Source organism: Pecten maximus, chromosome 14 (genome assembly GCF_902652985.1).
Source record: "Pecten maximus chromosome 14, xPecMax1.1, whole genome shotgun sequence".
NCBI lineage: Eukaryota > Metazoa > Mollusca > Bivalvia > Pectinida > Pectinidae > Pecten > Pecten maximus.
In genome coordinates this window covers 20,059,380-20,083,929 of record NC_047028.1, presented here as the reverse complement: position 1 = coordinate 20,083,929, position 24,550 = coordinate 20,059,380, and the positions used below count along the sequence as shown (strand labels likewise).

The 24,550-nt window shown below is 33.5% G+C and overlaps 2 protein-coding genes across 4 annotated transcripts; one reads left to right on the top strand and one right to left on the bottom strand.

Annotated features, from left to right (window-relative positions):
• Positions 1 to 1,263: 1,263 nt before the first annotated feature.
• Positions 1,264 to 9,238, bottom strand: LOC117342427. The gene is made up of 3 exons (XM_033904587.1): positions 8,865 to 9,238; positions 4,649 to 4,816; positions 1,264 to 2,339 (listed from the first exon to the last, which is right to left on the bottom strand). The coding sequence occupies exons 1-3, from the start codon at positions 9,133 to 9,135 to the stop codon at positions 2,017 to 2,019; spliced, it is 762 nt and encodes a 253-aa protein (XP_033760478.1). The 5' UTR covers positions 9,136 to 9,238; the 3' UTR covers positions 1,264 to 2,016.
• A 4,497-nt stretch (positions 9,239 to 13,735) lies between these two features.
• LOC117342426 lies at positions 13,736 to 23,830 on the top strand. 3 transcript variants are annotated; one of them, XM_033904585.1, is made up of 5 exons: positions 13,736 to 13,854; positions 17,185 to 17,284; positions 18,285 to 18,567; positions 19,301 to 19,479; positions 22,303 to 23,830. In XM_033904585.1, the coding sequence occupies exons 1-5, from the start codon at positions 13,849 to 13,851 to the stop codon at positions 22,383 to 22,385; spliced, it is 651 nt and encodes a 216-aa protein (XP_033760476.1). In that variant the 5' UTR covers positions 13,736 to 13,848; the 3' UTR covers positions 22,386 to 23,830. The 3 variants fall into 3 exon arrangements, with proteins under 3 accessions (XP_033760476.1, XP_033760475.1, XP_033760477.1); XM_033904584.1 differs by lacking the exon at positions 13,736 to 13,854 and adding an exon at positions 16,629 to 16,682; XM_033904586.1 differs by lacking the exons at positions 13,736 to 13,854; positions 22,303 to 23,830 and adding exons at positions 16,629 to 16,682; positions 20,315 to 20,524.
• Positions 23,831 to 24,550: the final 720 nt, after the last annotated feature.

The following is a 24,550-nucleotide window of genomic DNA, read 5'->3' as shown; positions in this document are numbered from 1 at the left end:
GTGATATGTTAACTAATGAGACCATAACGTGATATGTTAACTATTGGGACCATAGAGTGATGTGTTAACTATTAGGACCATAGAGTGATATGTTATCTATTGAGACAATAGAGTGATGTGTTAACTATTAGGACCATAAAGTGATATGTTAACTATTTTGACCATAGAATGATATATTAACTATTGGGACCATAAAGTGATGTGTTATCTATTAGGACCATAGAGTGATATGTTAACTATAAGGACCATAGAGTGATGTGTTAACTATTGGGACCATAGAGTGATGTGTTAACTATTGAGACAATAGAGTGATGTGTTAACTATAAGGACCATAGAGTGATGTGTTAACTATAAGGACCATAAAATGATATGTCAACTATAAGGACCATAAAATGATATGTCAACTATTAGGACCAAAGAGTGATGTGTTAACTATTGGGACCATAGAGTGATGTGTTAACTATTAGGACCATAGAGTGATATGTTATCTATTGAGACCATTGAATGCTGTGTTAACTATTGAGACAATAGAGTGATGTGTTAACTATAAGGACCATAGAGTGATGTGTTAACTATAAGGACCATAAAATGATATGTCAACTATAAGGACCATAAAATGATATGTCAACTATTAGGACCAAAGAGTGATGTGTTAACTATTGGGACCATAGAGTGATGTGTTAACTATTAGGACCATAGAGTGATGTGTTAACTATTGGGACCATAGAGTGATGTGTTAACTATTAGGACCATAGAGTGATGTGTTAACTATTTTGACCATAGAGTGATATGTTAACTATTGGGACCATAGAGTGATGTGTAACTATTGAGACCAAAGAGTGACGTGTTAACTATTAGGACCATAAAGTGATATGTTAACTAATGAGACCATAAAGTGATATGTTAACTATTCACTTCATATAAACTATTCAAATGAGTGGTTTAGCATTACTGTTTTTTCGCAACGACTGCGTTCATTAAGTATGATAAAGATTTATTCAAGACGGGAATAACGCCAGTATCCTTTGCAAATAATTTGTCTAGATGTCAGGCTTGTTGACAAATTTTAATTTTAATTTCTGTCAATGCTCCATTTCTACTGATCAATATTGTTTCATCGTGATATGATAAATATTATATGAAGTATCATATTCTAGAAATATCATTTAGATATCTAAAAAATGAAGAATTTAAACAAACATCCTCTTAATCGTAATATTCGTCTGCAGTAAAATATCAGCAAAAAAGAATTCAACACACATCAATTCAACAATGACATTTATTTGTATTCTGAATACAACTTCATCTTTGGAGGTTAAGGCAGTAATACATTGGCTTAGGTTACAGACATGACACTCAATTATGGAGGTAATTATATTTCGTGAGCAATATTAACCTCTAGAATGAAAATGAGACACATGCGCATTTTTTATGGAACTACATTATTTCATAATCCAGTCAGACATTTTATTGTCACCGTCTTTTATTACTTTGTCTTAACTATGTTGTATGATAATGTCATCAACACCACGTGCATATGTAAAAAAAAAAAAATCCTACGTTTTCATGAATTTTTAATATTTTAACCTTAATTTATTGATACATATTTAATTACACGAATAAATTAATAGCACTGAGTGAATTCTGATAATTCAATCGACACAACAAAAATGTTTAAGTCTATTTGAATAAAATATTGTTTAACTTACCTTACTAAAATCCTTTTCCGGGACATATTGTAATTGACATGTTTGTGGTGACGACATATGTAAATTAAACACACAAAACATCATGCAGCTTATTTTAATTCTAAAATGTACATGTTGTTCATGTGAAAATTTTGAAGATGGTAGTGAATGAATAAATATTAAGATACACGTGTATATTGTATATATTGTATCGATGGTACTAAATTTGATTCCATCCCCTAATAGCATGCATTAAAAATTATAATTCCAAATGATATCAAATGAGATATTTACACAAGCTATGATAAGAGTAAAACTGCAAAAGCCGTTATACGCTGGTTTGATCCGTGTTGACTTGTACCTCCAAACTTTCGATATGACTTTGAGTTTGCGCAGGCGTGACGTCATTTCCGGCGTTAGCATCTTGACTCCGATTTTCTACGCCTGTTGTATTTGTTATGTCGCTGTGTTGATATATCATCATCATAACAGCTAAGTAATACAACACACTGACTGCAAACATGCACGTGGACCCAAGACCGGATAGCACGAGCGAAGATGGCGTAAATAGCTGTATCTTAGGGTCGTTGTAACGAACAATGCTTCCCATTTCTGCCAGTACCTCTCCAAGGTTAGCCCATTCCATAGCAGCTGCAGAACAACGTTAACATAGCTATAGTTATTCGTGTTTTTGTTTTTGTTTTGTTTTTTATGATAGTTGAAAACATAATAGTTTAACAGAGCACATGATTAATTACATTTAAGTCACTGCCTCTGCAAGCGATCGAACCCGGCACTTCTGGCTTTCTAGTCTTAGAAGACTTAGAAGATTACTGTAATCGATATTTCGGCTTTATTTTCCAGGGTAGCAATCAAGACCATAAGGGTAATAATGGCATATTTACGATAATGTATATTACCATGGAAACATATACACAGGCACTTTAGTGATATTACAGAAGCTATATCAAAATCATGCCAAAGATGGAATATTTCTTTTTAATGGTGGTCATAACGCGCGCTGATATTAATATAACCGATCCTAAATTTATACTGTCCATGCATACCACGTGATAAAATAATATGTCCGCATCAATCATGAGTTATGTAAGTCATAGATATATAAGTATATACTTGAAAATTGGTCTTCACAATTAAGATAACGGGAGACATTCTAATTCGACACCGCGTGACGACTTTTCCTCCCACCCCCATCATGAAGTGAAAGGATGAAACATCAGTAACAAAAATGAAATAAAACCACATAATGCGATATAAATAGAAAAATTATGTGTCATCATGGAAAAGACATTAACAAATGAATGAAGGAGAATGTGACTACTTTGAAAGCGTTCCGGAATGCTATATGGCACCAGTCATAGACTTTTTCTGTCAAATGTAGATAGTGAATAAAGGTGAAATGCTATTGACTAATTGAAGTCCGGATGACCAATATATACCAATGCACACAGATTGCCCATATTACACATTAGATAAAAGGTCCAGTATAATTTCAATATATCTGGGAATTGTCTTTCAAATTATCACTATTTATAAAATGTTCATTAAAGTACAGAAATATTTCAGGCGAATCATTATAAGATTATTGATGATTCGGAAATTGTATATTTGAACAACATGCTTTATACACACAACATATACACATCTTTATACATATACTAAAAAACTCGTCTTAAAATGACTGAATATCCTGTTTCCGCGTATGACGGATTGCCCTCGTTAAACTAATGTTATCCTTATGTGGCTGTAAACATCAGTAAAACTCATATATACTGTACATAAATACACATGATACTGGTAGATTGATGTTGTACACTAGGCAATGGAGCGTTACTGTAACAATGTATTACTTTATGATATATATATATAAATAGTCTTCATTGACAGTATAGACTGGGTTTCTGCTTATAAATATATATATACACACATATGATATATTAACGAACATGAAATGGCTCAACCTGCCCTCTTATTGATTATTACGCATTTGAGAAGAGTAAGTCTTAATTGGAGCCCGTCTGGAAACAAATTAGTGTTCATATACAACAAATTATGGGGAGACTAAAGGAAGGGAGTTTAGGACGTTGGATACTGTAACTGATATAAGAAAGGGACTTACGTTGGGAGATCGGCCTTGAGATACTGGACAAGATATAAGGGGAGGTTTAAAAGAATGGGTTAAAACTTGGAATAGTGAACTAAACACAGGAAGGAAGATAAAGAGAAGAGGAGAACTCGGGTTACTGGGCAAGATATTAGGGGGGAGAAGGTAACAAAATGGGGCGAAAACTTGGCTTAATTGGTCATTTATGAGGAGGGAAAAAATGAGGGGAAATAACGACCTTGGACAGTGAAAGGGCTTAAAGAGTGGAGTACAGGAGTTGAGATAATAGGTCACATATTAGGATGGAATAAAGGATGGAAGGATAAGACTAGCGAAAATGAGGAGACTAAACTAAGGGAGTTTAGGACGTTGGATACTGAACCTAATACAAGAAAGGGGCTAAAGTTAGGGCGATTGGCCTTGAGATACTCGACCAGACTAAAGAGGGGTTTAACAGAATGCAATGAGTGGCTGGAAAGATTGGAGGTTAGGACTTAGAATAGATGACAATACATGTGTATAACAGGAAGATTCTGAGAGAGTATATGTAAGTGTAGCTTAATGGTGTAGGTAATGGACAAGACATGCGGATAGTGGTAATTGGTCACAAAAAGGAGAAACATCAAAAGGAACTTCAAAAACTGTGGTAAGGGGGTCGCAAGAAGGTTAACAAGACTGGTTTGTGCATGGCATATTGACCAAGATATGAATAGGAAGTAGAAGAGGGGGGTATTACAAAGCATATAGGAACCAAATGAGTTGAAACACATTAAATAATGTAACCATATTTATACGAATATATGTAAATTTACCAGAGATAAATATAATACCTTACCAGATATGAGGAGGACGGTGGCGGACAGCAATGTAACCACGTACCGCAGTCTGGTTTGTGACTTCCATGTATAAATAAGGAAACCAGTCCCCGCTAGTCCTGCTACGTTAAATAACAATGCAAACACCTCAATTGTCTGTTCCCCAATTCGTCTCGCTAGCCAGGTCTCTGAAATAGAAATTATATGTTGAGATTAAAAATTAACACATATATCATTTTGATGTTTGTTTTATTAAATATTCAATATGATAAAAAATGTAATTGGATTACATTACGGGGTTAATGTACCTCCCCTGCAGTATTTGACATTTGTTAAGGGTATCTAAATAGCAAATCCAATGATACTTTTACAGGCCTATAAATCACTACTCTGGCTGAATTGAACCTATGTTACATGATCAATTTTTAGTATGTTCCATTATGAACCACGGCTAACCATTGGTCTTGCTGTTGTAATTTGTTAAGCTGTTCGCTAATTTCGGCAAAACATTAAAACAAATCATATTTCAGGGGAACATACTTAGCTCATGTGGATCACATAATTGCATACGTCGTTACGCTAACGAGGATTTATAGCACACGACATGGAAATACTTGACCCGATTTCACTCTATTCCCTGGTGTTGTTAGGATAACTATAGCCACAGGATAAAAAAAAACATGGGTTCATTGCAAAAACAAGAATTTTGGACATAGGATTATATTGCAGATGATCCGTTAAATTCTTTTTAAAATTAACTTATTTCCAATTAATTCCATCACTATCATACGACTGGTTCGTATGATATTCTTTTTAAAATTAACTTATTTCCAATTAATTCCATCACTATCATACGACTGGTTCGTATGATATTGATTACAACGTTTTATTATTATATATCAAATTATATTTGTATATATATACTATATAGCCTCGTAAATAGAGCTCTATTTTATATAGTAATACGAGGCTATATAGTATATATACAAATATAATTTCTTACCCCAAGTACCTGTGGACCGGATTTGACTTTTAGCATAACAATTGACTCTGTTTTGACAAATGCAAACGGTGATTTTTAATAAAAATGCCTTTGTTGATTAAGAATTCTGAACATAGTATGAAGCCTGATTTAAGAAAAAATCAGTTTAAGAATTAGAGGTTAAACATGCATATTTCTGACAAAAGCTACAAACTCCACAAACTCAACAATTTATATCAGGCACATTCTGTCTGCTTTGTTCAGATTTCTATCAAACTTTTGGATCTGAGAATGAGCTGTGAGTGTGAGCTTCTAACAACTGGGGTAGTCCTAAAATTAAAGTAATGACCTTAAAATCCGCGATATATATCATTTTAGTAAGAATGTCATGGCTTATCTTTATTTTCAAGATATATGTCGACATTGTTCGACATTCCAAGTTGTCTCCTATAATACGACGTGGACATATGGAGCGGGGATTGTAATCCAGACTAACTAATTACTGGAACTAAAGTGTAATACTGCAATATCTAGGTACATCTGTAATAGAATTCGTTCTTGAATTATATCAAAGCTAACAAGTGCTAATCAATCAGCGAGAGACAGGGTCGCTCCCCGGATCCCTAGTACGATTGGAAATCACTGCATAATCTGGTGCATAAAAACTAGCATGGCTATGGTACAATTTATCTTGTCGTTTAAGTAAAAAAAAATACAATTCTTTATTTCCACTGATGGAAAACCAGTTATTGAAATCCTGACATAATATAATTACCATATCCTTTAAAAAAAAAAGTGTCATAAACGAATGAATCTGACTGAGCATCTAGTATATAAGTACTGTAGTAGTGAAATATATGGCAGCCTGGGCACAATCGCAATTCAGAACAGGCATGACATCAAAGCAATACATCTTGAATCTAGGAATATACAACCATCCTGAAAATATATGTCATATATCATCTCCATCTGATTGTGATAATGATTAATTGTACCAAACATTTCCCTTCTCAGTGCATGTCGTAAAGGGCAATTAATGGTGGGGCCCCTTCATGATCTAGGATGGCTTCGCAACATTATTTAAGATCGTCGATGTATATTTGAATGGGACCAATTGTTTCAATCTATTTCACCTCTACAGCCATATTGCAGACACTTCGGTACCTTTTGATACATTATACTGTCATGATGGACCAGTCGTGCGTCCGTGTGCGAATGCGTGTCACCATCTTGGCGGAATGAAGATGTTCTTTCCTTTTTTCTACTCTTTATTCTGTATTTTGTTTACTAAATGCATAAATATATACAAATGCATCTCATATATGACATTGGCTGTTGCAAGGATTTTAAATATCGTGAAGACAAAGTCTACCAATTAACACAAACCTAATGTGAAATGAACACTAAATATTACCTGTGTGTGTATTGGTTAGGGAAGTTTTCTGACAGATGATGGATGGTTAACTATGGTCGAACACTAAAAGGATTGCCCAAATTAATACATACAGTGTGCTGTATCAGTGTATAGTTTCAGCTTTAAATACTAATTCAGTAATAGATACTTTAAATGTCAAATAATGAACATAAAATTACATCACACATCCGGTACGTTAGGTATCGGCAGTGATAATAGAGACCACTCCAGAATGGAAGCTGGAGAAACCAAATGGGCCTAAACCATTGTGAAATGGCAGGGAAGGTATTCTAGCCCCATAATTTGATCAATTTTGTAGATATTCGATTCTAAGTACTTTAATGCGAACATGACATGTTCTGAACCGTTGATAATATGCATAGTAAAGACGTGGTAAGCAGGGTAACGGCAAATATCGAGGACAAAAACCATCCAGTACTTACCTCACGTCATAATGACAGTGTACAAAATACAATCAAGTACATTTTTAAGGTATTTTGCTAGCAACCTCAAGTATAAAGCGTCGGCAATGGGAAATGGTTAAATCATATGGTGTTTTTTCTGATATAGAACTTTTCAATAAATGATGATTAAGTATCACATTTGTCTAACCCGAGTTTCTATAGATCCCGAATGAGTGATGGTTTATCTCCACATTTATCTAACTCGACTTTCTATAAATTGTCCCGAATGAGTGATGGTTTATTTCAACATTTATCTAACTCGAGTTTCTATAGATCGTCCCGAATGAGAGATGGCTCATCATCACATTTATCTAACTCGAGTTGCTATAGATCGTCCCGAATGAGTGATGGTTTATCTCCACATTTATCTAACTCGAGTTTCTATAGATCGTCCCGAATGAGTGATGGTTTATCTCCACTTTCATCTAATTCGAATTTCTACAGATTTCCCGAACGAGTGATGGTTTATCGTCATATCTAAATAGCTTTCTCTATAGCTAAACACATGGTTTTATATCACAATTGTATAAATTAAAATGTTTTCCGACCGAATATTATTCTCTTAAAAAAAGGCTTCCATTGTGTTCATCATTGCCCATAGTAATGTCATTGACATCACTTTGTACCTTTTCAGATGAGAGGGCCTTAAACAAACCATGTTTTATGTTTCAGAACATGACATTAACACTAATTGACCTGGATGTAGATGGCAGGTGTCCTCGATGAAATAGAGACACGAGATAACATTACAAAGCACCATGTTGTCTTTTGTTGCTTATAGATATTTTATTTGTTCACACATTTTGTTCACATTTTGATTTGTTCACATTTGCTTACATTTTGATTTGTTCACATTTTAGTGTATTGTCTCTACTTTTATTAATAAATACAACAGTAAACCATAGCAGCATGTAGTATAAGGTCATTAACTTGCCGTTTTGCGGCGGCCAGAGATCACAGAGAGGTCAGATATCTATTGTGAACAATGGAATCGCCCCCAGTGTGCAAATCATAACATGAAATCGTTAGAATAATCTTAACATAATTTGTATAATCAATGACCAATAGCTTTGTCGTATGTTGCGGAGTGATGGATTTGACAGGTTGAACATAAAAGGTGGAATTTATTTAAAATTTGGGATACATAATAATGCATGCGATTGCATAATCAAAATACCGCTGGTTTATAATATAAATAAAACTGATATAATGTAGCTGAAATAATCGAGAAATTATCAATATATATATACACTAGCAAAATTAAAACCTGTATAAAAAATACAGAAAAATTAAATAACATCTTCTGAAGGGAAACAAGAAATAAATATAATGGACATATTGTGATAATGAAGAATCAAAGATTATCAAAGTCTCACCCGAGAAGACAGAGATTGTGGTATTGGCGTGGGTATTGTGGTCTCCGTACCGTTCTATCATGGACTGTGTGTAACATCGCCGAGAGTCACACGCCTGGAGGTAGAACCAGCCAAAGTTGATGGTACCGTGTATCACTTTGTTCTTAGCATCATTGTAAACATTGGGTCCTTTTACAGTAAACATCCATGGACTGAAACGTCCTATTGTGTTCAATAGCGTTCCAAACGCTAATACTACGGCCGATCCGTACACAACTTTCTTGGAAAACATGGCGGTATATATCCCTACCAGGTAGAGTAAAACAATAGCTTCTTTACGAGGTCACGGTATTACGTATCAGTAGTAAGGCTTTTGTTTCGTATATTGTCAAGGATCGTTGATTTGTGTATCATCTGACGTGGCGTACAGGTAACGTCGTATGTGTGTGTATCAGAAATACCTTTATAAATTAGTTATGTATTACGACCTTTGTTTATACATTCCATAAACAGGTCAGAATTGATACGTCATTTATGGCTCAGTGCGTTTATGTCAGTATAGTGAAATAATAGTCGTAAATAAAATGGACAGTTTGCAGCAACATATATCATTGTACACATACATTTACTGAACTTTGTACTGATTTAACGCTTTCACTAATTCACATTTACATGCATCTCAAAATAAGAATGTTTGATTAAATATCCGTAAATAATACCTAGTGTGCTGGATTTTGATTTATTTAATATTCAATGTATTGTTTAATACACAATTCCCAGACTAAAAGGGACAGTTTTAAATGAATATCGCATGCCTGGTGATGAAACAAAGTTGATTGAAACTATGGCTTAATAACATTAAGTGTTGTCCTGAAGTTTCAAAATCATGAATAATTCAATTATAGGGATGCAGAGGAATATTAGCTATAATAATACTAGAAGCATATCACTTTTTACAAAGAAAAAATAAATTGCAGAAATCATAGTTATATGGATCAAAACCTAAATTTTGAATAGATTTATATCATCTTAATCTATTAGAAAGATTTTTACTTCAACACAAATCGACATTGCCGTGATTCTCGTTTTCTGTAGCACAATAGCACCTAGGACCCAAATGAAAAATAAATACTAATGTCCTACTCCTTGTTGTTAAAATCAATGTTTTCGGATGCTTTTCACCAGTTACGCCTACTGTTTTGTTCATCCTCTATAACAATTAGTTACGTATTGTATATATGTGTATGTTGATGCTTCTATGTTATACTTATGAGCCGTAAGGCTTCAAGTTGAATAAACTAAACTAAACTAAACTCCTAGATTACTGACAAGCCCCTGTGATATGACGTAATACTCTAAGAAAGCAACAACTGACTTTCTTTTTTTTTCAACAAATCAATTTTAATCCCCCATCTATTAGAAAGCTGCCGGGGTTGGGGAGCCCCGGGGTCAGCTCCTTGACAATAATGTGTCCTCATACAAGAGGGCTCTCATTCTTTATCATCTCTTTCTTTCTTTCTTTTAAAGTCTTTCTTTCTTCTTTCTTTCTTTCTGTCTTTCTTTCTTTCTTTTTTTTCGTTCTTTCTTTCTAATTATCTTTTGTTTTATTATTAATACAATAATTATAAGGTAACATCAATTGTAAAACATAATACTATAAAAAAGTCATATAATATTGTTGTTGCATTAAAAGTTTCGTGTAAAAAAAATAGTAATTGACGAGAGTAAAGGACAAAAATACGCTTCATGATAAAACATGATTATAGTTAATTACAGCCTTTATTTATTTTACAACAATTGCGAAACATGTTAGAGTAATTGAACTTATATTGATCACTTGTTTGCCAGGATGGAAGCGCTCGAGGAGTCTGACTGTGTGAGAAAACTGGAGTACTCGGGGAAAACCTACGTGGGCGGACAGGTGACCCTACACCTTTTCACGTCCGATCGGTAAATCGAACCCCCACCACCCAGGTGAAAGGCAAGTATGTTACCACTGTGTCACCCGACTACTTGATAGGGAATGTAGTTCATTTCACGGTCTAGTCTACAAAGGCATAGTTATACAAGAGATATACATGCTTCACTTGATACACAGCGACACAATCAATGTACTCAAAAATAGAGTTTACAGAGAAATGAAATCAAACTGTATAGTTTTTATACAAATATGCGAACATGATCGGTACTTTTGTATTGTTACATAGACGTGAAGTTATTAACATGGAATAGATATCTTCAAAACTTTAGCAGTCAGATGAATACTATATCCAAAATTTTATAAGGAAGCATAAGCCCATACTTGAAATTTTCCTGTTTGGCGTTTTACATTCATCACTTGGAAATGGTAAATTATGTATTCCTGCTTCAAACACGCATTACCATTGGCTAAATATAGACATCAAACTTTGTTACGCCTCTTTTGAATGGCTAGAAGAACTGTGTGGTATTTTTTTCCTGGAAAATAAAACCCTGAATAAGTTTACGTCATTATGCCTTAACACATTCTACACCGTATTTGAGATGTATATGCGTGTTAACAACACAAGATTAAATTTCACAGATTAGGAATGATAAGTGACGAATGAAAATGCTTCTACGTTAGGACACCAATTGTACTTTTCAATATTATTTTAAGCAATCAAACTATTTAAACCTGATAAGGAATTCAATTGTTTTCTTAAGTAGAATGACGCAAAAAATACTATTGAAGTTGATAAAGTTTTTTATGATATTTGTTTTTAGGATTTTAGAATTCATAAGCTTAAGTATTTTTTTCAGTTTTGAAATCTTTTTTATTCATCCTTTTACATATAGTATACATACAGGTACATTACGGTATATTACATGGTATAATAATACAGACATATCATTACAGCAGTAAGATGTACAATACGTATTAAGTGATGAATAGGAAAAAAAAGGATTGGTTTTTTTTTTTTTGGAATACAGAGACAAACAAACAAACAACCTTCCACTCACGTTTTCTCTCATTTTAATATATTGTGTTTAAAGGTATAAAAAAAGAAAAACTTTTGACTTACTTTTAAGTACATGTTATGATATGTGTGAAGAAGATCTGAAAAATTAAGCTTGCGTATTAATACTACTTCTTTTATGTAATAATAATCGCTACCCTCGGGTTTATTCCAATGCAACCTCTGCATGTATTTATGATGTAACGTGTTGACTGAAATATAACATTGAAAATAAACTTAACACAAACAAAACAACATAAACGTGTAGTCTAAAAATACCTAAAATGGTTTATTTAGAGAATTTGCGATTAAGATTGGACTTCTTCACTTTTACTCTGGCTCCATAACTTTAATCTTTGAGTGATAGTAAGGACGCAATGCATTATATGATGGCACAGGCATAAAGCATATCACAATTGAAGGTATGCACCTTTCACGTTTTGGCGTAAGTAAGCTTAGGTAAATCATATTTAAAAATGAAAAAAAAAACTCCCGAGTAACCATTACATTGTCATTGTGCAATGCTAGCGAATTTCTAATAGAAACCCCCCTTCCCTTGACTATGATAAGTATGTGCCTCATGCTAAGTAAAACATGCTAGTAATTTGGGTCTATATTGTTTAGCGTTGTCTGTTGGTGTTACTATCACACTTGCTGTCTTCTTTATTGTTACAATCTAATAGTCTAAATTACAAGCAACATATCCATATTTTTTTTGTTTTTACCTCACTAATAAACAAACATAAAATCAAGGTTAATTAAAAATTTAGAAATTTTTCATTATATTTTATATATTTTCTTATATTTTTTAAAAATTGTATCAAGGTTCAGGTTTTAGCGATAGGTTATACAGCAAAACACAACATAGGTAATTAAGTTACTCCTAAAATACATTAAGACATTTTCGTGAACTAATAGTACAAAACGAAAACATGGTAACACCACTGACAATTCAAAATGTACATCATGGCTATAGTAAACTTTTGATTAACCCGTATTGAAAAAGGTCCTGACCCCAAATTTGAATGATCCTGTAGATAATTACATGTAATAGGAAATTAGTATATAACAATAGGTTTTACAACTCCTTAAATATCAATGTTTAACCTACCGATATACCAATTTTAGCGATAATGCTACTTATTTTGTCAAAATAAATAATTATTTTGAGAATTGTTAAGTCTGTATTTTATCAAATTTGTTGGCAAGTTCCCTAATTATTCTCATTATTACTTGTAGAATTTTAAGAAAGCAATGACACATCAGCCAGACAGCGATTTGGACAATATCTGATAATGACTCTATTATAGATACAAGTATCGATCGAATTAAACAGTATATACATCTAAATATAGATAATAATATAACTATCAAATAAGCAATAATTAAATGAAAAGGGTTACAACATATAGATGTCAGCTCCTTGTTCATAGTTAGGTGGCCTGCACAGATAGAAATGGCCATTATATGTTCTGTGAAATCATCATGTTAGACAAAACTAATGAAATTTACTGGCACATGGTTGTTGTTTGTATACATATCAAATATATATTTAATATGCAAGGTTTATACAGTTTAATACGTCTGTAATATCTCATCTCCAGGAGAGAACAATCATGATGGTATCATATGATGGAATATCGGTAATACCATTTAAGGCAGAAATGGAGTTCATTAGAAGAAGTGATCACGATATTAAACATGAGAACCACACAAGCAAGTAGTGTTATCCCTTACATTGAAAGCAAACAATTTTAATTTGCATTACTTACACAATTTCAGTTTTAATACTAAAGAATGTCTCTTTTTATAAAATAATTTTTACATAATTTTATATTGACAATGTTGCCGCAACCAAGGTAAGATTAATCTTATCTAAATATGATTGTGCTACCTATTACAGATTGAACTGGGTTTATATCTACCCTTGATGTCATTAATGCAAGTGCGACATCTTTCTGAGGTCACTACGAGGTCATTAACCAGAGCTACTGTGGTATAATGTTTACGTGACGTACCAACAATCAATGCATGTAAGTATGCATGTAAGTATTTTCCAGCATGTATATTAGTACGTGCTAGCATACAGGTATCAAGAAAATGACATAAAAGTGAGAAAAAAATGAAATTTTCCATTAAGGTAGAAAACTTAAATTTGCATACAGCCTCAACGGCAATATCATCAGTTAATGCATCATAGCTCGTACTTCCTGGGAGGAAATACGTTTTAAATTTATGTACAAATAAGGAAGTACTGGTGTAACGACTGACGGTTGTAAATAAACCCTCTTTCACACGACCTTTATTGTCGGAAGGGGATACACATACATAAAATTGATAATTCATTCACACGTCTTTTGTCCTTCTAGGAAAAATTGTATACAATGGGACATATTCTGATGATAAACAATATTGCTCCATTTGTAAACATGCAAATCAGAAAGGAATACACTGAATCAAAATCATAATAAATAACATTGATTAAACTAAACAAACAAATGAATGTAAAACTTCTACAGATTATGTGTGAATTAAATCCAGTATGTATATACTTTATATCATGGGTCACCAGGCTCACATGAGAGAATCCCAGAGTGTGTGACACTGTCCCTTTGACAGTTAACAGGAATTAACCCTCATCAAAGCCTGTGAATTTTACCATTTTATTACGCCCGAATTATTTTTGTCTTATGAAAGAGGTCACCTGTAAAAAGACATGTTAAATACGAACACAGTCTTACAATTCCTCTTGACATACCCCAATGCAGACACAAATACTCCACAACAATATAAAACAATTCATATCATCAATACGAAATGGTCATTATCTGAGCTAAGTAAAACGGAGATTGTGATATCATTAACAAAAATCCATTTCTGTGTGTACTTCAATATTTCAAGTTTGTATCGTTCAACAATTATTAAGTATATACATTAAACGACAAATAATAAGCAAGGTACAGATAAAGCGGAGTACCAGTTACTTGGTAGTACCATCCACGGGGGGAATTTGGAATGTAGTCAGGCGGATACCAAGAGTGAAACTGATATCATTGTATTTTTCCACGCAACATTCAGGTCATGTTGGTCGCAGAAAGTTAAATCTGTAAATGTGTCGTTGAAGTTTAAGAAAATGTGTTTAAACAATTTACCCCATTGTTTATCTTGACAAAATTTTAATAAAGATAAACGGTACATTTTCACAATTATTTTTGCAAATTAAATTCCAATCAAAGATGAAACAGTTTTTAGACTAAATAAATGAAAGTCCCCAATACATTAAAAATGGGTAGGCGCAGATTTACGTCACAACAAAATAACTATCAGATCAAAAATAAGCCTCTCCCGAGTATGACTCGTCCCACGACAACATATCCTTGACTTCTTTATCTCGCAACTATTTTGTGACGCAGGTCCGCGACTACCCCCTGTCGTGCAACCACTCATTTAAAAGAAAAACAAGAGGTCCAGAGGGCCTGTATCGCTCGACTTGGTTTCATGAGATATGAAACAAGAACTATGTTTAAGTATATTTGTCACTGGTGTTGCTATGTCAATATATCATAAGCATTTCATATGAGTACATGAGCATTGGTTTTATTGTAATTCTAGAAATGTCAATCTAGCCAAATTGATCCGTTTTGGCCCCGCCCCTCAACCCCCCGGCGGGTCAGCCCCACCATTTGTACAATGTTGAATCCCTACCCAAAGGGGATACTACAAGTCAAATATGAGAGATGTCCATTGCTTAGTTTCAGAGGAGAAGTTGTTTATATCAATATAGCCAAACTGGCCCCTTTTGATCCCGCCCCTCAGCCCCAAGGGGTCAGCCTCGTCATTTGTACAATTTTGAATCCCTACCCCAAGGGGGTCCTACCAGGCAAATATGAGCAATATCCATTGCTTAGTTTCAGAGGAGAAGTCGTTTATATCAATTTAGCCAAACTGACCCCTTTTGGTCCCGCCCCTAAGACCCCCGGGGGGTCAGCCCCACCATTTGTACAATTTTAAGTCCCCATCCCAAAGGGATGCTTTTGACCAAATTTGGTCAAATTCCGATCTGTGGTTAGGAAGAAGTCAATTGTTGACGGACGGACGGACGACAGACCTTTGGACCAGGTGAGCTAAAAATAGTGTATTATAATGAAAATTGTACAATTGAATATAAATACAAAACCTTTCGGTGTCAGAACAATTTCATTGCAATACAAGATACTTGAATAACAAATGCGCTGAACCTGTTTTAAGGACAAATGAGTCTCTCTCCATGACTTCTGTGCAAGGACATTGAATAATAGTCCTGATGTAATAACTAATATGTGTCCCTGCAAATATTTTGCTTCGTTTATGTCTTTTTGGAGGGAACATTGAAAGGATGAAAATTGATACCCCTAATGTAACACTTCCTTATATTTCTCTAATTTTTATCTGCTCCTCCTTTCCAGTACTATCCGTTTTTAACTGTATATTCATAGATATCAGTTTTTATGGAAGCTGCAATGGCGTAAAATACAATCATATTCAATAATGTAGGGCATAAGATTAAGTCCCTGGACTATGTCGTATATGAAATACCCTCCATTACAGCTAATATAAAAAATTCAACGTGTCACTATAGCTATTATTCTATATCAGATAATAATACCTCATTATCTAAATTGATTTAATAAAGAAGGATTAGGTCAATTAGATGGTGGTGGACAATTACCTTGTCACGTTATACACCTACATGCGTTACTATTATTAAATATTAAAAATCCACATTTATTACAAAGAATCGTAAAAACCCAGCAATGGGTGTATATATTGTATATATAAGCACGCGATGCACTTCAATACTATAACTCGAATCACATTCAACGTAAGTACTTATATTTTTTCATGGAGTCGGCATGAACATAATGCATAATAATACAAAAATATGTGTTAAGTGAATGAATAGAATGCATATTTTTTACATGCATGTGATCATTGTGTTGTAATATTTTTATAATGCATATAGAATTTTTATAGATAAAACAATGAAAAAAATCAAAAATCAAAATACGATAAAACAGTTGGTGTTATATCATGTTTTTGAAATTACGTCCATATTCCAGACGAACGGCAACATTGAAGAAGCAATACTTCTGAAACTTCATGTTATCATAATTAATGCTCTCTAGGTTTAAATTGGAATTACTTTCTGTGCTTTAAAATTAGATATTAGGGGAAATTATGTTAACTCATTCGGTATACTTGTATATATTCATATTTAAATAAATATATGATTTTATGTGTTTGTAAATGATATATGACTTTTAGTCGTATGTAAATATGATACAAAAAAAATGTAGCAAATCTTCATAATTTTTGAATTTCAGAGTCACGATATGACGAGCTTTCTTATTCATCTTACGGCCGTATTGGTCATGTTGACATCCAGGTCAAGTAGTGTTTATGGCGTCATTAGGAAGGATGCAGGTATACTCGATAAAGCAGACATTGAAAAGAAAATTAATTTATCATGAAAAATGAGTCAAAGCTTTCTGACGGGCAAAATCATTAACACAATGAAGTGACTAAGCGTAAGCATAGAGAACAAATTAATTTAGGAAGTTAATAGAAAGGACCATAAACAAACAACTTATGAAACATCCTGACTAATCAAATGGTAGTATTATTCACTTACATGTATATATTAGAATCGTTAGTAACGACATTTCAATGAAAAACAAATTTCAAAAATATTTCAAACCATTATGAGGTAAAAGAGGCATTTATTAAGATTAATAATTCATTTATTAATATTGATAATTTATCTCATGTTTTATATTAATAGATAGATAACTGATATTGATACATAATTTACTGATTTATCAGAATTGATAAATTAATAAATGAATTGTTAGTGTTAAGAAATTAATTATTAATATTAAGAAATGTGAAATAATTGATTTATTAATAGCAATACATAACCATTGATAATTGAATTATTAATATTATTACATACGGATGTCTCTTTTTACATAAAGTCTTGCCGTAGGAAAAGGACTTTTATTATTTCAAGGTTGAAAAATGCAGAATAATCTGTTATTCCAGTGAATAGATAAAGTGTTCTTTTTATTATATCTTAAATTACAAACAAAGAGAAATTACTGCCAATGTAACTAGAAATTAGTAGCATTTTCTCTGACACAGTAATTTTATGACATCTTATGATATTAGCTTACAAGGTTAAACATGTTGTTTAGATTTACACTTTAATCGTTTAACAGAAGTTTTCCAAACAACCACATATTTCACCATTGCTCAATCAAAATACCAAATGTGATTGTCTTCTCATAGGTAGATATGGCACTGTATATATGGCTTCCAGTGAAAAAATGATTATCATAATGATAAAAGTATATGATGTTTCAGTCGTAAAAAATATAACATCCATTTCCTGATATTCAATTCAACGTGGTTTTGTTCTTTACAGACTGTCGGCCACAAAAACCGACTGTTGTGACGGACCCATCCAAACAGCCATTGGTCACATGTTCTAACAATGGCACCGTCGCAACGCTTTCTTGCAGTGTGAACTTCCATTGTGCTGAACACCTAATGATAGGCTTAGTATGGGTAGGGTTCTTTGCTCCCGTGACCAACTATCGTACGGACGACAGGACAGACACTAGTGCTAGAACAGAAAATGTCCGTTACCAGGGGTATCCCCTAGAGACGGAACCAAGATATAGTTCGACAACACACCAACTAGAAGGGTAAGTGTGATAGACAGCATCGTCTAACGTATAGTGTTTACTTATATATTATGTCTTTGATATCATCGGCGGTGGCCAAGTGGTTAAGGTGTCCCGACACTTTAGCACTAGTCCTCCACCTCTGGGTTGTGAGTTCGAAACCCACGTGGGACAGTTGCCTTATACTGACCACAAGCCGGTGGTTTTTTCTCCGGGTACTCCGGCTTGTCTCCACCTCCAGAACCTGGCACGTCCTTAAATGACACTGGCTGTATAGGATTTTAAACAAACCACACCAAACGGATTCAACTTCACTAGCCTTTGATACTCTCCTTTTCACAAAAGAAAACGTGTAAAAAGGAGAGTATCGTATTGGCCAGAGAGGTTGCATCTGATTATATTCATAGAAAGTTCATCGTGACTGGGTCTCTAGTAGTAAATGGGATTACTGCGGTATCGCCGTGAGTCAAATTAGGCAGCTTTCGCTAATTGTCTAAATGATATGCCTATCTTTATTATACCATAATAATTGTCTTGTGATAATTACAACAGGATTTAAATATTAAAATTGTTCCAATAAAGTATTTTTTCCAAATATACATGTTTTTTTATGGATGAGGATGTGCTTCAGGCATTTGTTTTATTTCCACTCAATATCGGATATTTTCTCTATGGATCGGTTTTGGGTTCTGTAGCACTTTTATGTATTCTATCATGCTTCATTGTCCTAAATATAAAATAATCTTTTTTATAGTGATGACCACGTGCTAGAAGCGGTGTTGGAGATTACATCGGTGACCGAGGTGGACTATCATCGGAGGTTCAAGTGTATCGTAGTGACAGAGTACAACTATCAGGCTGCGGGGGAAACGACCCCTGATATCCAAAGTCGTATCTGTCGTAACAACGATTTGACACAAAGTCACCAACAAGGTAATATTCTTCATGTTTGACCTGGCATTTTTTTTACGTAATATAATGATAATATTTATTTTGGTTAAAACATACACATTACAGACTGTTTTACTTAATTACTAAATAAGAAAAAGTTTATAATGTAGAATATTTCATCATTGAAAAGATGAACATCATCACTTTATCTTCAACATTTTATCAATAAAATTAGTGTGTTTTTCCCCCAAAGGGTACCTAGCCGATATATATGTATCAGTTGTTGAATGTTTTTTTTGTTTTTTTTTGAACTTTTGAAACTCAAAATAAGAATACAAAAACATATATACTCTTAAGGCTGTGCCCCTCACCAGTATCACAACCAACCAATTGAAAAAAGACTTTTGAAAAGTTGAGACAGGGATAAAATGTTTGGCAGCCACAGATTGGCCAGTATATTATAAAGTTCCAAGATAGATATGTAGCCTGATAGGTTACTATTCGTAGGTAATGTTGATATCAGTTTTGTAAGTCAGATTGATTTTCAGTTTAGGTCATAAAAGTTAACAGGCGAAAATTTCAGATATCTCATAATTTTATTTGCGGATTTCACCCAATTCCAAAATGGCTATCCTGGAAAAGGTTTAAGCTGAAGAACCCAACTTTTTTCTCATTAAGTGTTATAAAAGACCCAAAACTTTTGTTTTAAATCATAATTGCTAAATTGAATTCAAGGATTTTAATGATGTATACTCCAAAACGTGAACACTAAAGTCTATGTAAAACAATTGATTGGCTGGTCCATATAAATACTCCTCATTAATATCAGTGTTAAGTCCGTTGATGTAGACTTATTGGTGTATTCTATTGTTTTTAGAAACCTACTGACACATGGAATTGAATCGATCCGCATTGTTTACAAGAAAATCTTGATCAACAGGATTAAAACCCAATAAAGTCATTCCAGGATACAAACAACACTGGCTGTTTGAGATGTGTGGTCAATTAAAGGCAGGACATATTAGTTTGTAAGGATGTTTCTGTAGATAGACTGGGGTATATCAATAAATTATTTTGTTTCCAAAAAGTGTCATGTTGTTTATTCAGCTCAAACTGGATTTCTAACATTGAGATACTAACAAGTCGATACCAGGGGTAATTTCGGTTTTAAAGATGCGTGTCTTTCTTTTTGAAAATTGGTTCTACTTTTGACAGTTACATACCTGACGCCTTTCCTCTCTGATATTAATCTAGTATCTAAAGATATGATCGACTCTTTAAAAAAAAGTAGCTGTATCGTTTCACTGGCATTCAGGTTCAACAGTCAATTCGGAAACGAATTCCTTATGATTAGTTACGGTTTTATCTTAAATAAAACAATTTTTTCCTAAATGTGATTTTAAAACCTGGGCGGCTTTTCATTGGGATGGAGAGAGAGGAGTAGAGGCCTTATTTTATGATGCAAAAGTAGGAAAGGGAAAATGATAATTTAATGTATGTCTTGAATATTCATGATGTTTTTATCAGTTTTTTTTATTTTATTTATTATCATTTTATTTCATCTATTTATTTATTTATTTCCATGAATCTTTTTTGATAAAGCTTTTAAGTAATCTGCATAATTTTTCACTTTTTGTAAAATCTACAAAAACAATCAGTACTCTATGTGTACATTACTTTGTGGTTTAGCTATGCTCTGTCCATGCTTTCTTGACACACATTCTCGGACATCTCGGACAAAATAGGTTATCAAAAAACTGATACAAATTTAAAATCAGTAACGTTATAATTCTTTCCCGATATGAGGTAGGTGTTGTACAAAAGACGACCAACATATTACCACTTTAGTATAGCTAATATGAATTAAACTTCATCATTCTAATTAGGATCTCATTAGTGACGTTTAGGGCAAAAGGTAGTGAGAGGAATGTATTTAAAACCAGAGTCATAAAACATCTAGATATTTATGTGAAACACGTGATGTTTCTTGATACCAGTTTTTAAGTGAGTATTCCGCACATGTAGAAAAAATTCTTTCTGTTCTGTACCTTTTAAGAACACTCTCTAGTGACCTTTAAAATGATTGACAGCTTCAAAACATCTTTCCTGTGATCTAATCGGATAAGTGAAATTAGTGGATATAGCCTCGATCATTACATAAGCGAACCAATCGCAACTCAACTATGTCAAATGACGAGGGATTTCGATTGAAAGTAAACCAGCTGGGGCCTGTTTGTTTAAATGCGGACAAACCGGTTCGTCAGTTTTTAAATGTACTACATTATTTTACAGTATTTCAAACATATATCTTGACGGACCTGCAAATGTTAATACACAGTGCCTTGGAAGTCTTTGTCAATGCTCGTCTGAAAACAATATAAAATCACCAGGTCCGTCTTTATTTCATAAATGAACAATACCGGTCGAACTAGTCCAAATGTTTGGACCGCAAAAACGAAAACCGCCCTGTGATGACGCAAACAGCGCCACTTGGATATTTATGATTCGAACTATCTAAAAAGAATTTCCGCAAAAAATGAATACCATATATTTGTTTATATGATAACTTGAGGCGTACGATATCCAAAATACCATAAGTAGATGTTTTTGTACAGATTTTTCATAAAATATCAGCTAAAATCCTAGCCCGAATTCCTTCTTGCCCTGACACTATATACACCAGACCAGGTGTCGGGGCCAAAGGAAACTCTTAAATCTTTAAAATCTTAACTCATTCAAAATATCCCTTAAGAGTCGAGATGAATTCAAGTAGGCCTTGATTTTTTCGGTGTTCTTATTGTAGCGCCTATAAAATCTTGGCCAAATAGTCCGATATTGTAACAGTTTTTGTTTTCTATTTGACAGAGGGAAATTCGTCTGGAACTCTGACTTACTATATCGGAACTTTACTACTTACGGCATTTTGGAGTGTTGAACAGATATACTGATGAGACATGTTAAAAAGGCTTCAAATAAATCATAAAAGGTTATTGATATTTTGTACAACAGTCACTTGATATGTTTCCAATTTAACTTTGACATAAAGATTATGAGTTTTGTTTTCGAACTGACCTTTTATTATTTTACCTAAAGTTCGTCTTTTCCGGGGATTCATTTTTTATTTAGTTTTAATTAATATTACAAGTGTGCAATCATTGTTTAAATGACTGTTAAATGGCAGGGTAATATTTGAAATAAAACATTTACTATATTATATAAATTAAAGTATCGTGTGCAGTGATGGTCGGAAATAAAACATTTTGATAGATAATGAAATTTATGCTTTGTGATGCAGAAAACTTACCATTATTCCTCCTCCTCCTCCTCCTCCTCCTCCTCCTCCTACTACTACTAAGTAGTGGGCGATCTATATTCAAATAACAATGGAAACTTGTAATTCATTTGTAACCAAACCCAATGGAGTTCTGACTGAAATAACTTGACATTGTACATCAACGAAGATGAATCCGATAACGCGAATGTGAGGAAAAGAAGATTTTTTAATTCATTACGAAAAAGTGAAAAAGCATAGCGGTGCATGGAAAAAGCTCCAGTAAATCGGCGCTTTTTCGGACAAACATACAAACGAAAAAGTGCCATTTTAATCTAATCATAGATGGATGGATGGATGGATGGATTGATTATAAGACAGGGAATAATGTATGAAAGTGAAGAGGGGGGAAAATCCAACCACTTTGGTAGGTTTTGTTTTTAATTAAAGTTGCTTTAAAAGCATTCGGATCGCCATGCAAACCTATTTTAAAATCGTGTAAAACATAAATTGCTGAAATATTTTTAGTTCAAAAGACGCATAAAGATTCCATATTAAACGTGCCTTTGAAGAAAGAATACAAAGAATTTGTTTCCAAGGAACGACACACTAGCTTCTGTTATTCCCACGACCCATATTTTAAATGTTTCTGTTATCAAAGTGCCAGCTACAGTTTTTGATCACTAAATCAATAACAGGTGACCAACATGATAAAATTTGAATGGCTTCAAAAAAAAAAAAAAGTTAATGCAGAAAGCTTCTACCAATAAGTTTGTTTGTTCGTTTGTTGTTGTTGTTTTTTTCTATTATTTTCCAATTGTGTGGAGAATCTTGAAATATTCAAAACAAACAAATGTCCTATAACTTTTTTTTTTAGTCAGTTTGGTTTTTATTCACGACTTATAAGCATTCCCTTCAATGCCCTGATGCACTTTGTGGGTGGCGAGTTGCCCGAGTTCACAAAAAACGTGTCTTACTCCTGTGTAATGAGCCTCACATTTTCTCAAAGCGTTTTATATTTCCAAAAGGCCTTTTTGTCACATGTGCAATAAATGTTGACATCGGTCCTCAGTACATTTCGATGAAAAACAATATTTCTTTTTTAAAGTTGGAAAATGTCTTTGAAAAGTGACAGCTGCATTTGATATTAACTAATGGAATTTCTTAAATTCTTTAATGGGTTTTATATGAAAATCATATGCATGCAACTTATGCAGACATAAGTTATCTGTATTTATCTTTTCCCGGAAACTTTTGAATATTGTCAAAAGTGAATGGTTTATAGGCCTCTTTATCGAAAATGAAATGTTGATTTGTATTTTAATCAGATTAATTGGTTTTTACTTTGAAAAAAAATACGAAATTTTTTCTGATTGGCTCAAAAATCAAAATCGGTGAAACTACTAATCTAATTTACTTATACTTTACGGTGCCAAATAAAATAGAAACACGATCTTAGATGGATTCTTATTTTGTGTACTAAGAGGCATAGCCCGAGTTCCCTCTTGGCCCTGACACCCTGTCTGGTGTAGGGCTAGAACGAATATTCATACCCTGCCTACACTGCTCTCCGGCAGGGTATGAAGTCCCTCCCATTGCCGATAGTGTAGCAAGCCCCGATGCGATTTACATCGGGCAGTATTAGCAGTGGTAAAATATTTCTCGGATAAAAAAAAACACATGTAAATTGATGATTCTGGTATCTATTATGAATATTCAAGCAACAAACCTGCACATTACTTCAAATGTTTGACAATGAATAGTAAAATCCAAAACGGGCAAGACACACGGAGATATCAGTTCAAATATACCGCCATCTTTGATACAAGTGTAAAGGTCAAT